At 43.6% G+C, this 17,965-nt stretch overlaps 1 protein-coding gene across 3 annotated transcripts in view; it reads right to left on the bottom strand.

The window, feature by feature from the left end:
• The window catches only part of pik3r3b (phosphoinositide-3-kinase, regulatory subunit 3b (gamma)), a 170,836-nt gene that overhangs the window by 91,029 nt on the left and 61,842 nt on the right, over positions 1-17,965 (bottom strand). For all 3 annotated transcript variants that reach the window (XM_071546146.1, XM_071546147.1, XM_071546145.1), the window contains one exon: positions 4,136-4,267. In XM_071546146.1, coding sequence (XP_071402247.1) covers positions 4,136-4,267 — 132 coding nt within the window. The remainder of the gene's footprint in view (positions 1-4,135; positions 4,268-17,965) is intronic.

Here is a 17,965-nt window from a genome sequence, read left to right as displayed (position 1 = left end):
TTTAATTTATATTTATATCTATATCATACTTTCTAATGCAATACATATAAATACTTGGATGGAATGCCAGCTATTGTTAAAGTGATGTGTCAATTTTTGAGAAATTGATTGTAGCGTAATGGGCTCAACAGATAGGGGGTGATCAGCGACACAGCTTTGCTAAAGGCCTCGCCTCCCATGTGGAGTACCATCACAGTCTCACAGCTCCACACCAAATCATGGCATCTAGCAAGCGATGGTTGCCATGAAAGCAATCAGCAATCCTTCTATTTTTAGTCAAATCCAAACATCAAACAGCAAATGTAACTACTTGTCTTTTCATTTGTTGACTTAACACCCACTCTGGCACCAACAATTTCCCAAGCCACTGCATTTTTGCTGATGTCGCTGTAGACATGTTTTGATGTTAAATAACTGCAACAATAAGTTGCTCCACCATATTGCAAATACCGCCACAGAATGCAAATATTACACTGAAAAATCTCCAATGATGTTGGCCACTAAAACATAATAATATCAACAGTTGAACACTTTTGTTCTCTGCGGTGTCTGCGTGTGGACAGCCGGTGGGTGCATGGGAACGTGCACCAATGCAAAATTTCATGAGATCGCACATTGCATGTCGCTTCACTTGCGATGTCGCCTCCCATGTGTGGAGCCCATAATAAATACAATGCAGGCCATTTTACCTGAGGATGCATGGGTGAAAATCCACATACGGGGACAATATTATGCAACAACATGAATTGATAATATATTGTTACCAACAATTATGACTACCTTAATCAGATCCTTATGGGCCATTAGATTAACCATATTGTCTTTTCTCTGCTCCTCATCCCTGCAGCAGACAGCACAGTCCTCTACTGCCCCATGCATCTTCCTGTCCTCCCAACCTGCATGCTCCCATCCCTCCTCCCCCCTCCTCCCATCCCTTTGTCTTCAGGTCCAGATGGACAGTGGTCAGTCAGACTCAGCCAGTTGGCCTTTGTCCTTACAGACACTGCTGACCTCAGCTAGGCCATTAGGATAGATAACTCGCAAAATAAATGAATAAGAAAAGAGAGAGAGAAGACAAAGAATATGGAAGAAGGGGAAGAAAAGGGGAAGGGAAAAAGGAGGAGGATGAGGAAGAGACAGAGAAGAGGGAAAATGAGGAAGAGCAGAAGGAGAAGTGAGGTGGGGAGAAAGAGAAAGATGAGTGAGAAGAATAGAAGCATTGTGTTGTGACTTTTGAGACTAGAAAACACAAACTTCTTTGAGACAGAGAACACAGCTCTTATTTTTCCTGCCGACGCCTAAAATCCAAAGAGCGAGAGGCTGAATCAGGACCTAACAAGAAGTCTGAAGGCTCTAGTCCCCAATGACCTCAAACCACAGCCTCCCTAAATGTAATTTCTTCTGTATCTCTGTTATGCAGGCTTCATTTCTTTAAAATGGTTTAAGGCAACTTTTGCGGTAGTGACATCATCCACAATCCTCATCTTTCAAAAAGCTGAAATTAATAAAAAGAGAAAAATGGTGCAGCCCTAATAACAAAAGATTCATTGTGGTCAGGATGTGGGAGGAACAGATGACATGGAGGATTACAGGAGGATTACAGCAATGTGATGACCAAAAATGTAATTATTCTGACTGAAAAAAAAAATAATAATAAAAATGCAGATAGCTTTAAAAAATAATTTGATTGGACATTGGACTAATTTGAAGGTAAAATGTATTCTGACTTTGAGATGACAGGCACGGATTTTTTCATGTTAACGTTAAAGGCATGTTTAGAAATTAGTAAAATAGTTTATAATTTACGGATCATATGGTCAATTTAAGATTTAATTTATTTAAAAGCATCCATTTAACTTCATATTCTGTAGATTACTGGAGTTTAGCAATTGAAAAGTATGTGACAGGTATCAGACAGATTACACCTTAAGCTTAGCAGCTCTCCAACTCTAAATGCTGTATGTTTGTTCTGAGAGTGTAGGGGGATTTCCCATGACTGGCCACTGGCTGGATTAGGGGATACAGATCAAACGGATGAGAAAATGGTTGGGCTCCCAGAGAGCAGGATAGCCAGAGGACAGGTAGGATAGGGATGGGAAGGGGGATTTAGCTGTTACAACATCACAAAAAGTCGGGGTTGAGACTGAGTAGAGACCAGCTGTTACTATCTTTATATGAAGCTCACTTTCCTGATTCCAAATGAACTGGCTGAAACAAACTGCAGTAACCTAACTGGACCAAACTGAAACCTCAGAGTGATTGCAATTTTCTGATGTGACAAAACATTGAACACAATGCAACTTTCTAACTTCAGCTGGGTAGATACATCATTAGCAGTCTCAGTACAAAGGCCTCAAATTCATTGTCCAGGATGTACACTGTGTAGATCAACATACAGAATATGCAAATACAAAGGAATAAATAAAGAAATGCTGCATTCAACAAGTAATATGCATGTAGAATTTTACTGCAGACTGTCAAATACCTCCCATCACCTAAATACACCAAGCCCTAACTTTTAGCTTGCAAACAGCTAAGAGGACAACAAAGTTATTAATTATTAAAAAGTGTTTGTGTGCTAGCTGTAGGGGTGACTGGCTGCAGGTGATGGAAGCTTGTTTGAGAAAAAAAAAAAGTTTAAGGAGAAAAGTAAAATAAATAAATAAATAAATAAAACTGTGCCCTCCTGCTGAGCTGGCACCCCAGGCGGCTGCCTACATAACGGTTGAACATGTGCAGCCTTATGTGAACATATTCACTGAGGACCGTTTCCAGTACTAGCCTCGGTTAAAGAAAAACCCATAGCAGCGTTTAGAACTGAGAAGCTCTGTGAAGTACAAACCTAAGAGGCAACTACAAAAGACAGCAGGGAGGAGGCTGAAAAAAGCCAACCTCCCTCCACTCGCCCCTCGAGCAAACAGTCTATTCTGCAGGGATCTCTTGATATTATTGCGTGACTTATCCTTACTGTACAAATTAAATGTTTCAGCCCTCCAAACCCTTTTTCATAATATCCTTTGATTTCACCAAACAAATGACTCGGTGTTCTTCATGTGACCCCCTCCCAAATAAGAAGTTCAATTTCAATGGGCTTAACCCAGGGTGACCCACGCAAAAGACTTGATGCATCCTTTCAAAGTGGTTTGTCCTGACTTAAAATGTTTCCATGAATAAGTAAATAAAAAAAAGAGGCTGCCATTTTACGGGGCTGGGATCGAGAGAGAGAGAGAGAAAAGCACTTACATAATTGACGGGTTTTGCAGCTGGGGCTGATGGGCGAGGGGCTGAGCAGAGTAATATTTTGGGAGGAGGTCGCAGGGGAGTTGGTGTGAACTTACAGCAAGGCGATGACATTTCCCTCGTGTGCACGCTCACACACTCGTCTGTCTGTCGGTCTGTGTCTAACTTCCTCTTATACAGTATACACACACACACACACCGGCACGCACACCACCCACGGAAAGCACGAAGCTCTGAATGTCAAGGGAGGGTTCATGAAAAATAGATCCGACTCCGAGTCCCTGAAAGCCAGAGAGATGGAGGCCCACTGGGCTGAGGTGGGTGGCGGGTGAAAGGGCGAACAGGCAGGTCAACTATGTAGAAATCGAGAGAGAGAGAGAGAGGGGGAGAGAGAGAGAGTGTGGAGCCACAGCACAGAGTTAAATTTTGCTTTTACTGAATTAGAAACTGTCAGGAGATTAGTGGAAATTTGATGCTGACATGAAGGTACAGCCACGTCATCTTTACATCCAAATATGGCAGAATCTGTGGGATGTGACAGGCGCTGGTGCTTATGCCAAGTGACAGAGGCGCAGAGGTACTCTGCCTGACCCGAGCTGAGATACAGTTAGAGACAGAGTTCAACCCTACAGAGCGGGCGGAGTGGAGGGAAACAGAGACTGAGGAAGCAAAACTGTGGTTGCAGCTGGAGGGGGAAACTCGCATCAGTTATTAGGCAAAATGCTGGTTGACTTTGGCTGCGATTGGTCAAGTTTCTCCTACAGCAGAAAAGCACATTTTTCTGTCTCACGATACGTATTGTCACATTTTCGCATTGCGATATATTGCATTTCGATATATCGTCCCATCTCAGTGCACCTGTGTGTGTGTGTGTGTGTGTTGAAGTGCACTGTACCTTGTGCAGTGTAGACCAGCTCGCTGTAGACCATGGCTGGGATGATAGGCATGGGCAGGTCCTGCAGGAAGCCTCTCAGGGCATCAGCCAGAGCCCCCACCTCATACTGGTCCAAATCCACCGAGATGGGATCTGAGGGGAAGAGAGAGATGTGAGATTTATTTTATTTTTTTTCCCATCACCTTTGATGTTCCATGTGCTGTTAGTTCCCATTGTTTGTGATTGTTTTTTTTTCTTTATAGGCCTAATCATTCTTATTGCTTCCTTATTCTGTCATCTGACCTTAGGAATGTGCTTTGGCAATATTGTACTGTATATGGTCATGCATATAAAGCCTCATTGGATTTAATTTAACTTTGCTTCGTAAGCACATGTATCACAAATACTTTATGATTATATATTTTTTGTTTTGTAATCATCACTGTTATTGTTGTTACTGTCCAGAAATATTATATGTGAAGAATCTATTTATTTAATATGCAGTTTTATTTCATTTCATTTTATTTTACTTTATTTCTATCCATCACATTTATGTTTGAATCTATGCTTTGGCAACATGTGCACATGTGCGTCATGACAAAAAAGCTCACTTAATTGAATTGAATTGAGAGAGAGAGAGAGAGAGAGAGAGAGAGAGAGAGAGAGAGAGAGAGAGGCTGAGGCTAAGGCTGTTTTAGAGCGCCAAGGTGTTACCAAATAAGTCAAAGAGTACAAACCAAGGGCTTCCCGGTTATGACTATGACCAAAAAAAAAAGAAAAAAAGTGGGATTGGGTCACTGGTGATGTTAATGGTCTCACGGTCTGTTGGTTCTGGGGAGGAAAGGGGAACGCTATCACTCACCACACAGATAAAGAAAAGATGCAGAGATGTCCCACACGCAGAGAGCATCTGCGAAACCAATCCGCCAGTAGACTAAACAGGAGATAGCGAGCGTGCGTGTGTGTCTGCGTGTGTGTTCCCACAGATTAGCAAAGGACAAACCGCGCTACGCCATTGAACTTTTTTTTTTTTTTTGCCCTCCCGTCTCTCACCTCAACCTTCCTCCTCTCCTCCTCCGACGCCACCATTCGTCCTTCCCACCCCATTCCTGTTCTGGTCCCTTCACCTTCTCTCTCTCTCCTTCCCCCAGCTTTTCTCCTTCCTCTTCCTCCTTGACCTCCTCCCTCCTCACCCCCCCCACGCCCCCGCCCGTTCCCTCTTTATCCTCCTACGCCTACTCCTCTGATTCCTCCTCCCCCTCCCCCTCCCTGATGTATAACTTCCCCAGATTTTCTGCTCCTTCTTCCTCTTCACCCTTCCGTTGTCTGTCCTTCCTTCTCCTCCTTTCCCCGAATGCCCCCTCTCCTCCTCTTCCCCAACCCATCCTAACTCACCTCCTCCTCCTCCTCTCTTCCCATCCTCCCCCTTCCCCCCTTCGCTCCTCCACCTCCGCCTCTGCACCATATGCCAGACCCTCTGGAGTCAAAACGGCTGTTAAATCCCATTGATTTCCCCCTCTAACTAATGCCTGAATAAACTTAACCAATCACCACAGGCCAGTAAACCACAATTCCATTAATATCAATGGATGACCTCTTCACATCTTGGCAGTGAAGCCTATGTTATGGTGTAGTGATTTGTCTGGGGGGGTTTCATCATCCCAGAAGCCAAACCAAGTAAATCTGGTGTTGCCCTTGGACCCAGGCTCTCGAAAAGATATGAATATACTTTTGTTTTGTGTGTGTGTGTGTGTGTGTGTGGAGTGGGGGGTTGGGGATGGGGGGTCATCACAACAGAACTGTGACCCATTTTGACTCTAACACCCTGATTAGGAAATCCTGTATTAGGGGGTACAATACTTTTGCTAGTGAAGAGTAGATTTTAATTTGACAGTGCTATTTGTTATGGGGTTGGGAATTGTAATGGTGGTAATAACAACAATGATGGTGGTGTTTTATTAGTTTGCTCTACTGGCACAACTGTGGGAATGGAACATTGTGCAATAGTGGCTAGTTATGATGTTCATTGAGTTGGTTGCAGATGGACACAGTAAAATTGGTCTGACAATATTTATGTCTGCATAACACTGCTTCCAATAAAACAGGTCAGGCTTGACAATGTAGTGGCTAGTCATGAGTTAGTTATGATGTTAACATTGTATTTGTAATAATGTTAAAAGAATAATGGCTAGTGATAATGTTGACATTACAGTCTTGACGATGCATTATGTCTGTGTCATTAGACCACATGTGGGCCTGTGGTACAGTGGTGCAACACTGAGCTTGGCATATAGAGTTGGCATATAGTTGTAATACTGAGCCTGAAGTGAATCTGTGATAGACTTGTAATGTAATGTCAAGTCCATTTTTATAGCAGTACAGTTGTGACAGCAGTGTCACAATACCAAAATTTGTGGACATTGCTGATAGCAGCCCAAGGATTTATTTGATTAAAAATATAATAATGTTGAATAAAATGAAATAACACTTAAAATTCAACTTCAAAGGGTGGTGGGAGAGGAGCAGGATACAAATAGACTTCCCCTTCGCTGATTTCCCGGTGTGAAGTGCAAGACAAACTTAATCTGTACATAAATAAGATTTCATAAAAATGTACAGTAGTGAATGTGAATTTTATGCAAGCTGACAAAGGCAACCCTAGCCTAACCCTACACCCTGTCCCAGGGTGAGACTAAAGTGACTCACGCTGGGTCCCACACTGTAAAAGCTGAAGAGGCCCTGCTCCAGGGTGTTATGTAAGAGAGGGGTGAGGTGAGGTGTGCCAGCCAGCAGGACAGGCCTCAGTCAGCAGGCCTGGTCTAATCACACCTAATGAAACACACTCTGACTCCGGGGCCACAGCCAACGCCACATCATTACACCTCTCTCTGGGGGATTGGGAATGAGAAATACCCAGATCAATTCTCTTCCTCTCTCCCTCTCTCTATCTTAAGTCTTCATCCTCTCTCTCTCTCTCTCTCTTTCTCTCTCTCACATTTCTCTCTCGCCCTTCTAGTCTCTCCGCAGGGTTCCCAGCCCATCCTCTTGCTCTCTCCATTTTCCTCTCATGTTATGTCACACCCTCCCCTCCTCTCTTTCTTTCTTTCTTTTTTCTTTCTTTCTGGCTGCCCAATTTCTGCTCCACTGGCTGTACAGAATCCATGAAAGTACCGCACAATACCCCCTTTCCCCCACGTCACACAGCCCCCCTCCACCCAACCAATTTTCTCTCTACTCATCCCTCTCCCAAGCTCTAACTCTTCCGCTCTCCTCTCCTCCCTTGCGCCCTGCCCTCCGCTCATTCTCAGAGGAGAGCGGAGATGTGGCATCCCAAATAAAAACCAGCTGTTTAATCTGCAGCAGAAAGGATTAGCTCCCACGGCGGCGCTAATGCGACGCTCCCCCACGCCAGAACAAATGGAGTTCAGAGCCAGCGGCGTGTCGAGCCCACTTCCACCCGGGTCAAGTGTCTGTGCCGAGGGACGGGACAGCGACCGGGCATGAGAGAGAATCAAGTGAGAACGCGACATTCACACACGTCTTGTCCTCCGTCCAAGAGTATCCTGACAATCCGTTTTTGACAAGTATGTTACTGCCTGCTGCCTGGTTGTACACATGGGATACATACTCAAAAGTGTATTTCCGCTTACCTAGCTCCTACATGTGGATTGGAGACACTTGCATTCACATTCGTTGTGCTGTTAATGTGGCAAAATGCATCTCTGACCACCTCCAGAAGTGATCTGAGTGCATCTCGGGAACATTTATTGCACACTTGAATGCGATTTTGCACGATCCGATTAAATTCCAATCACCCGGAACGAATGTTAATGCCACGTGTAAAGGGGGTCTGAGCGAGAGATTCGGTGATACAGATAAAAAGAGAGAGAAGAGGAAATGATGGGAACACATCTGTCTAGTGTTGCAGTCTGGATCGAGACGCGGCTGTCAGAATTTGAGGTCATTTCCATTGGCCTGTACACATTAAGAGCCATTTTTCAACTCTGATTGCTGCTGCTTTAATCCAATCCTGCTCTGGGGAGAACTGGAATGACATTGACCTCCAGCAACACCAGTGTGTATCATCATACTCTATCACACACACACACACACACACACACATATGCACAGAGGCACAGCCGGAAGACTGATAAGCTTTGCAGGCTCAAATCACATTTGTTTGCCCAGCTTAGCATTTAACCAATGTGATTTCAAGACAGATCACACCCTGGATGCATACAAACAGACAAACAGCCCCGGACAAGTACACAGCCATGAAGAAACACGCAAAGAAAAAAATACCAAACACACACACACACACACACACACACGCAAACACGCCAGTATTGATCATCTCTTCCTGTACATGTCTGAGTACTGGTGCACCTGACTGGCTGATATATTGACAGGTGTAGGTAGGGTTATTTTTCTAATCACCCTCCCAAAGGACTGTCTTCGACTCATCTTCACCCTCGATCTGTCTTCCTCCTTCTCTTCCTACTTCACCGTCTTGATTTCTCTCTCCATTAACTCCTCGCTTCTTATTTTTCTCCTCGTTTTCTCCTCATCTTTCTTCCTCTCCTCCGCTCTCTCCTCTTCCTCGTTCTGCTCGCATCCATAGCTGTGTCACTGGTCGTAAGCCAGCACACAACCACGCGCACACGCACACCCACACACACACACACACACAGAGACCAATTTCCCCACCCCACCCCATCAGTCAGACGGCTAATCAAGGCTTTGTCTGAGATTGGCTATGGATCAGTGTACAGATAGGTAGATGAATGAATGGATGGATGGATGAATGAATGAATGGACTAGAGATGGGTCAATAGTCCAGAGCAGAGCCTTTATTGGATTGCTGCATCTTCCACAGAATCCAATTGACAGCCTAGTTGACGGGCTTGGATAAGAGTGTGTGGTGGGGAGTGCAGAATGTGTGTGTGTGCATATATGTGTTTATCTCTGTCTGCATTCGAATATGTGCATGTGCGTGTGTGTGAGGGCATCGGTGGGAGAGGCATGTAAATAGTGTGTGTATGTTGTTTTTCCTAACTTGTGAGGTCGGATTAGTGGAGTCCTGTACTGACCCTGAGGACCCAGAACACTGTAGGGAGTTCAAGTGAAAACCCCACCTAAAATCACATTATTCCTATGAAATTGGACAATTTAGTCTCCATTTGTGATCATAAAAGAGTCAAGAGCTGGGACAAACACACACACACACACACATACAGATGCTACTCTGTGGGGTAAAGGTTGGAAAAATGTGCATACTTAAATCAGACTCTACAGTTATGATATGTGTTTCTAAACAACCCGCTGAAGGATGCACAGGTATTAAATGATGCCTCTTGCAAAGTTGGCCAAGGTCAGTAACATTAAATTAAGAACTGTGTACTTGATTTACCTCAGCAGATGGTTGGCTCATCTTCACCTCCTGTTTCTCCGAGCAACTCCAAGCAGTGAAAAACGTTTCACTATTTGGACCGGCTCTCTATTAGAGGATGCTGCGTATTAAGCCGGTCAAGGCTGTCAAATTACAGTCTGACACGGTGCCAACGGCTGTGCTGTAACTCTTTTCCAATATGCAACGCAAGACAAAATGCAAGGCCTGTTTGCAAAGTTTTCAAATTGTTGTTGAGATCGCTGGAGCCAGGCATTAAAATATGGAACACTGAGAGTACTCCCGTTATCTTGAATCAGAATGAACAGGTACAGTATATGTCAGTTATATCATAGACGTAAAAGTGGCTGGATAACCCAGTGAAGGACCCAGTTACTGATGAACTGAAGGATGCCCTGTACTAAGCTGTCCAAGGCCGTAACATGAAGAACTGACAAAGTGGAGAGACATGCTCTTGCTAAACTTGAACTGGAGCCACAGAGAAATTTGAAGGACAAGAAAAAAAAAAAAAAAACGAAACAAAAATCAATCCCCTATTCATACCCGATGAAGTAATCAATGACGGCAATATGGTTTAATCGGATAACGCTGTACTTTAATGCAATATACAAAACCTTGTGTTTCTCTCTGTGCATTGTGTGTGAGTGCAGTGCTGTGTGTTTGTGTGTGTGTTTGTGTGTGTGTTTGTGCGCCCTTGCAGCAGCATTCCAATAAGAATCTCATTACTCTACAAAAGCTGTGTGATCATCTGCTCTCCCCCAGTATTAGAGCGCCCTGATTGAGTTGAACAAGCAATTTTCCGAGGAAACATGTAGATTTGCGCAAACTGGAGGGGGGGGGGGAGAACGCAATGCAATCCAATGGTTTCATGGAAAAGTTGGCCCAGGCTAATCCAATAGCAGTGATTAAACTAATGGAGATAAGCAGAGGGAGTTGGAGATTCATATAGGGAGAACAGGCGGTCAAAGAACCTGAATGGAACAGGCATTCCCATTCACATCTACATTGATGGAGGGCTGCTTAGGTGGCACACAGCAACATAGCTGCCACTTCTGATGTGGTTCTCATGGAAATGAACAATGGCAAGGTTCTTGTGAAAGAAACAGCTGATGTGTTAACATGGTAAGTGTTACTGGACTGAACATTCCCATGGCAGCAGTTTTTTTCTGAAGCCTGTGCACTGTTCCCATCTGAAATAATTATTTCCATAACCAAATGTCAAAAATCTTATGTTTACCATATTGGATTACAATATTTCCACAAATTAAAAAAGGGGTCTTAAAAGGATCTGATTGATACATAACCTGACATAATGGAACTGAAATTAAAGGAGAATACCGGTGTGATGAAGTTGTTTTGTCAGCTCACTGTTTGCCTGTTAACTTACATAAATGTCTGGTGTTCACATAGAAAAGTTATAGCTAGAGCTGGGCGGTTTACCGGTAGAAATGATACACTGGTAGAGGTCTGTGTGAAGGTTTAGATTTGCCCATATCGTCTCTACCAGATGAGCCAGAGAGGCTGCAGGTGAACAACTGGTCGGTTGTACAATAGTCACAAAATTGCTGCAAATGTGGGAAGGTCTGTTTTACGAGTAGCCGCCATGTGTGTTTGTTTATGTATGCAGAGACATGAGGCTTGAGGGAAGTGATAGTGTAACAAGCGCACCTCCTAATTTCTGACCAAATGAAAGCCAACAGAACAAAGATGAAGAAAAGATAATTTAAAAAAAGAAGGCATCCTCCATCCCGCGGACATGGAACTGCAGAAAACTATCATCTGCAAGCTTGGTGGAAACCTATTTTACCAGAGAAGATGAAACGTGTGAGTATGAATATTGTAAACCTTAGTTTATGTAATGTAAAAGTAACCGCACTGTTGAAACCCCACCGGGAGGCACTGGGAGCTATTAAGCAAGTCCATTTTAGTTTGATAGCAGGAGTAATATATCTAAAATAAAAAAAAGAGAATAAGGGCTGGTGGGATTTGACTGTATGGTTTGGGTTAAAAGGTAGTGTAGATGATCAAGTTTAAACCAGAGTGGAGAGGCACAGTGGAGTCGCTGTCTCTAAATGGATCAACAACAAAACTACATTGTGCCTATTATTGAATTTACTCATCTTAATTTCTCAACTCTCTCTCTCTCCCTCTCTCTCCCTCTCTCTCTCTCTCTTTCTCTCTTCTCTCTCACTCGCCCTCTCTTTCTCCCTCACTCGCTAAGTGTCTCTCTTTCTCTCTTTCACACACAGTGAAAATATCAGTCTCCTGCTAAGGGCCTGTTGTATCTCCTCATAAACAAACAGCACAACAAGCAAACACGTACACACACACACGAACACACACACACACACACACACACACACACACACACACACACACACACTCAGAAGGGTCATGGGTTCGCCGATTCAGGAAGAGACATAGGAAGGTTCATACATTCCTAATAGATAAAAAGAGAGGGTCAGACGCTGAGAAAATCTCTCTTTGCTTGTTTGTGTGTGTGTGTGTGTGTGTGTGTGTGTGTGTGTGTCTGTGTGTGTGTCTGTGTGTGTGTGTGCATGTCTGTCTATGTGTTCAAGACAGATAAAGACACAGTGTCAGGGAAAGAAAGAAAGCAAGAAAGCAAGAAAGCAAGAAAGCAAGAAAGCAAGCAAGAAAGAAAGAAAGAAAGAAAGAAAGAAAACATTTATTGAGCGAGACAGAAAGAGAGGGAAAGAGGGGAAAAATTCAGCAGGTCTTGGTCGTATGACTCAAGGTTATCAGAGGCGACTCTCAGGACTAAGTGGAGCATATGTTTATGCATGTGTAGGTACACAGGCGCTCACACACACATACACACACACACACACACACACACGTTTAGAGCTGTGACAGATATCAGAGGTGACAGACTTTGCATTTTGCGTGTGATGCACTCATCTATTTTAAAAGATCATCACAAATCAAAGCCATATGAGGACAGTGAGCAATAATCAGCAGACCATGGGAAGCTCCCAAATCAACTTTTTAAAAAAAGGTTGTGTCACTGTCAACACAACATGGATTAACAGCAACACACACTGTTGTGGAAAGTGTGAGAGTGTTTCTCCCCAGTTTCACTCATCCATTTATTGAAAAATAGTTTGAAAGCTTTCATGGGTGTAGCGTGTTCTTGTGGAGCAATCGGTGTGAATCATGACCTATGCTGAATGTCATCCTCTGTCTCTGTTCCCGTCTTCCCTGCCTCTCTCTACTGCATACTGTGCAGTAAAGCTGAAATACCATTAAAGTGTTTATCCACTAATTCCAACTAGACAGCAACATGGCCATTTTAGTTTTTTTCTATTTTCCACCTATCTCATACAGAATGCATGTGGGCTCTTTACTGGGTGTATGTGTGATTGGGTGTATGTGTGAATGTGTGTATGCATGTTCGTCTTTATGTATTTATACAGTATTTATATACTGTATGTATGTGTGTGTACAGGTTTGTCTCCATGTGTGAAGCTGAATATGAATCAGCAACCGTGTGTGACTGGCGGGTGCAGGGCTGTGTGTGTGTGTGTGTGTGTGTGTGTGTGTGTGTGTGTGGTTATGTATATGGTAGAATGCAGGTGTATTTGGTTTCAGGGTGATTACAGGTTTCTGCAAGTTAAATTTAAGACTTTTCAAGACCATTTTAATGCCAATTAAAACAATTTCACATAATAAACAGCATCAGAATACATTGTATATCTGCGCAACCAGGGCGATTTTTTAAGACCTCTGAAACTGTATTTAAAACTAAAAGGTAATATTTGACTATATTAAAGACATTCGATGCCGTGGTATTGGCATAATCCAGTTTAAAACTTACGAAAACTTTCTAAGGACCTGCCGACACCTTGGATTTATGTGTGTTTGTGTAGGAGTGTTTGACTGCCTTTATGTCAATATGCCTACAAGAATGATTTTGTGAGTGTGTGTTTTATATGTAATGTGAGTGTGTTTTCTTGTGTGTGTTCTTGCTCCTAAGAACTCCTATCTGTGCACTGTGCATGGCTTAAATGGGAACGGATCCGCAGCAGATTTCACACTTTCACAGCTTTCTCTCTGTCTCTCTCTCACCCTCCCTCCCTCTAACTCTCCCTCTCCCTCTCTCTCTTTCTCTCTCTCTCTCTCTCTCACTGTGATGAATTTGGATGCGATTTGCCTCAGAGTTTTTCCAGCCTGGCTTGCTGTGACTCCCTCCATTAGGAGATCAAAGGCCAGAGTGGGTGCCTCTTGACTGGGTTCAGCCTGAGTAGCCTCCCCTGCTGCTCATATCCACCCAGCATTAACAACCACACCCAGGGACAGAGAGAGAGAGGAAGAGAGAGAGACACACAGAGAGACACAGAGAGACAGAGAGAGAGAGAGAGAAATCTTGGAACAGTTTTCAATGTAGATCTTGGTGATTATGTACTACTGCATAGTACATTATTTTTTGAGCCAAAAAATGTATCATTTCAATATGGTTTGAATATAAAATGAAAATTGATGTATCCATTTTATATACTGCTTCAGCAATATGGTTTCTGTTGAACATATCATTCCAATATAGTTATTGAATTGAGAGACAGAAAGACAGGTAAATCGATGCACTGCCAATGGAATCCACTGAATCTTTCTACTCATATTTTAACCAGGCAGGTGGTCGAACACTGAAAGCTCACATCTACATGGGAGTAAAAATCATTTTAGCGATCCACTGAGCGACTGCAGCAACAGTTTGGGGAAAACAGCCTGAATCCTGTTTGGAGCGACGCTGACTTCACACCATAGAGCTCGATTGTGTGACAGAAATTACCTGAAAATTGCACTCTGTGAGCTTTCGCCATAAGAAGACATTCTTACTTACTGTACATTACCAGGCCGGGGGAGTAGTAGCAGGGGGTTGGGGTTTACATACAGTACATACTGACACACAGCAGGGTGTTGCCACTTCAACTGTTGAGCACATTATGACGAGCACAGACACATTGGAGTCAGATGCTAGGAGGAGGTGTGGGGGCGGCAGAGCAGGTGGTACACAGGACTGAAGAGACACACTGTACAGACCTTGTTGACTACAGATGTCCTCTAGACATACTATGGACTGTACTGTATGTATACCAGCGCTGCCTGTATTTACCGACTGCACCAGACAGACAGAACGGCTGGGATCAAAGAAGCTGTCAGTTATACCCGGCTATTATGGAGCTGTGAGCGGCACTATAGGAGAAGAGTAACACAGTAACTAGATATGTGTGTTTTATATGGGCTTTCTAAAGTTCTGTATTTCTATATGAGCGGCGTTTGGCTTCCCACTTCCGCAGGCCGCTCCTCGGGAATGTTTTCCATGAAAATACTCTCCTGCGGGGCGTGGGGCATCGGGGCGATCTCTCTACTGATCGCGAAATCACAAAGGCGTGTTTGACCACAAAGAGAATTTCTCTTACCACAAACCTCCCACACTGCCCTGGCGCTTTCTCTGGAAGTTTGCCTACTGCAAATTTAACCATACAGAATATGGATTCTGGCGATACAAAGAAAGCAACAGGCCTGTTGTTATGATTATGTCCTGAAGGCCTCCATATCATCTCCGTATATTAGAACTGCAGGGCCAAAAAAGTACTCACAATGACTTACAAAATAAAATATACCATGCTTGTTTTGCATCTTGGCGCCAAAAGAGATGGTTTGCCAGCTTGGCAACAGTTTCAAGTAAACTGATAGTGCTTTTGATTCCATTTCAAGCTGGCATTGGCTCTAGCACGACCCACTTGGCCTTGCTGTGGAGACTATTGGGTTGCTTTGTCACTTGCTGAGTGGGTGGATATGAGATGAGACTAGACATCAAAGTTTCCCTCTGTGTGTGTGTGTGTGTGTGTGTGTGTACAGTACTGCACGTGAGTGTGTCTAAGTCTGCACACATATACATTGCTTGCATTCTCAAGGGGGGCTTGTTTTTATAATTGGCCACTTCTTGTTAACCAACGCTCTCAGAGAGAGAGAGATATAGAGGGAGAGAGAGAGAAAGAGCGCGAGAGATAAATAAAGAAAGAGACAAACAAGACAGTGATAGATAGAAAGAAGGGAGACAGGAAAGAGGGAGAAGGAAGGGAGGAGAAAAAGAGAGAAGAAAGAGAAAGAAAAGAAAGAGAAGGAAATAGTGACATGACCAGACTCATTCCTGACTGACCACAGGACTAAGGGTGCAGGGTTCAGCTGTGCATATGTGTGTGCGTGTGTGTGTGCGTGCGTGTGTGTGTGTGTGTGTGTGTGTGTGTGTGTGTGTGTGTGTGTGTGTGTGTGTGTTTCTCCCCCGGGGTGACAATCAAGACTCGGTCTGAACCCATTGAACTTACAGTGTGAATATATTGAATACAGCCAAGCATTTCCCAGCACTGTATATCACTGCTACTGTGTGAATGCGCATGTCTGCTAGTGTATGTGTGTCTCTATGCATGTGTGTGTGTGTGTGCTCGCGTGTGCATGTGTGAGAATGTGTCTGTATGAACCTGCTCACCTCTCTGTCTACCCATCTGTCCTTGGCATTCTCCTCACACACCCTGATATCACAACACAGACTCAGATAGATGCAACAGGAGGACAGAGAGGCAGAGGAGGAGCGAGAGAGAGAAAAAGTAAAAGACAGAGAGAGAGAGACGCAGAAATACTAAAACAGACAGACAGAACAGAGAGAGAAAAGAGAAATCAGAAGAGAGAGACAGAAACACAGAGAAAGATACATTGAGAGAATAGAATCTAGCATAGAATCTTGTATTTTGAGAACAAAAAAAATCACTGAACTTGGCTTGTTCAATAGACAGTTCATCAAAAGAACAAAATTCAATAATAGTTGAGAGAGAATAAGCATTAAAGGATAAATCAACCCAAATAATGAATAAGGCCTCCAGCTATCAAAAGCATACTTCTCAGAAAGAGTTGTGTTTTAGTTTGCACTGTCAGTCTCACAAACGCTATATATATTAACATACATACTTTTTTTTTTTTTTTTATCTTACTTTTAATTTTTCATTTCACATATGTCAATTTCGGACAGCCTCCCATCTAATATCAGCTCCCAACATTACTGTCATTCTCCAGCTGACACAAGGGAGTGTGTGAGGTCAAAGTGCAAAGACTCCTGCTGCTGCATCAAGAGTCTTCACTTCTGAAACCCATTAGACAAAATATGCTTACGTTTTCTAAGTTGATTGTCAACACAGCAGCACCAGGTTTTGCCTCTTGATTGCATTACCTCAAGATTACATTAAGATTTATCTTTGGGATGAATTGGTTCATGTTCCCACATGAACTCTCTGACTGTCCTCCCATTGATCTATATAGAGTAATGTACATCTATGCCAGTTGCAGTGCATGAGATGCATGAACAAAAGGGACCTGTGTGCTGGTGACTTCAGGCTTGATGATTTGCAAAATCCAGGGGTCATATCGGTGTAGTGTGTGTGTGTGTGTGTGTGTGTGTGTGTGGGAGGATGTCAGGACAGTCTCAACTGAGAGTATGACCATGTGATTACAGCACTATGAGTGTGTGCAGCAGCATGGATTTCAATATCGGTGCATACATGTGTCTGCCTGTGTTATTACGTGTGTGTGTGTGTGTGTGTGTGTGTGTGTGTGTGTGTGTGTGTGTGTGAGGGTCAGAGGTGTTGACTTTGACGAATTGGCCGGTGAGGGTTGAGGTAAACAGAGAAGGCTGAGGGTGATGGTGAGTGGAGAGAGGGAGAGAGAGAGAGGCAAGCAAAAGGAGAAAAAGAGAAAAGAAAAACGAGAGATGACAAAAGGGAATAAAATAAACAGAGCTCCCTGTCTGTCTCTCTCTCTCTCTCTCTCTCTCTCTCTCTGTCTTTCTCTCTGTGTGTCTAACAGACGGTCTATCCACGGGTATCGCTTTAGTCATTCATGTTACAGAGCAACATATGGCACAGACTAGAATCTAGGGTAGGAAGTGGGCGTACAGAGACGGAGAGACCGAGCGAGAGGGAAAGAGGAGACAGAAACGGAGAGACAGGTATACGCTAGGTATCCAGACAGAGAGACAGACAAGTGCTGTAGATGCAAACGCAGATCGAGATCACAGATTGCTCCACATACAAACACACACACATACGTACATACATAACTACATAAATAAGCAGAAATAAACAGAGAGAGAGAGTGTGTGTCAGGCTGCGTACAGTCCTGCCGTGTCATCACACAACACACCAGCGCTGTGCTAGAGATGACATCATCGATTCGGACGCTGTAACCCTGTTCTTTCTGCTGGGAGGAGGAGAGCCGGAGCAGCGGGAGGAAGGAGTCGGAAAGAGTTATGTTGGATTTTATATCCGTGCGTGGGTTATGTACATTTCTGTATTTACTAGGGTTAGACTGATATATTGGTTTGTCAATATATGGGGCTGATATTGGCCATTTATTAAAAATCTAATATCTGCCGG

The sequence above is a fragment of the Centroberyx affinis genome, unplaced genomic scaffold, assembly GCF_046629955.1.
Source record: "Centroberyx affinis isolate AG114_WGS23_722 - 3 ecotype Tasmania unplaced genomic scaffold, CSIRO-AGI_Caff_v1 ptg005145l_1, whole genome shotgun sequence".
Classification (NCBI taxonomy): Eukaryota; Metazoa; Chordata; class Actinopteri; order Beryciformes; family Berycidae; genus Centroberyx; species Centroberyx affinis.
The sequence above is the reverse complement of the archived record's forward strand: the minus strand, read 5'-3'. Positions and strand labels throughout refer to the sequence as shown.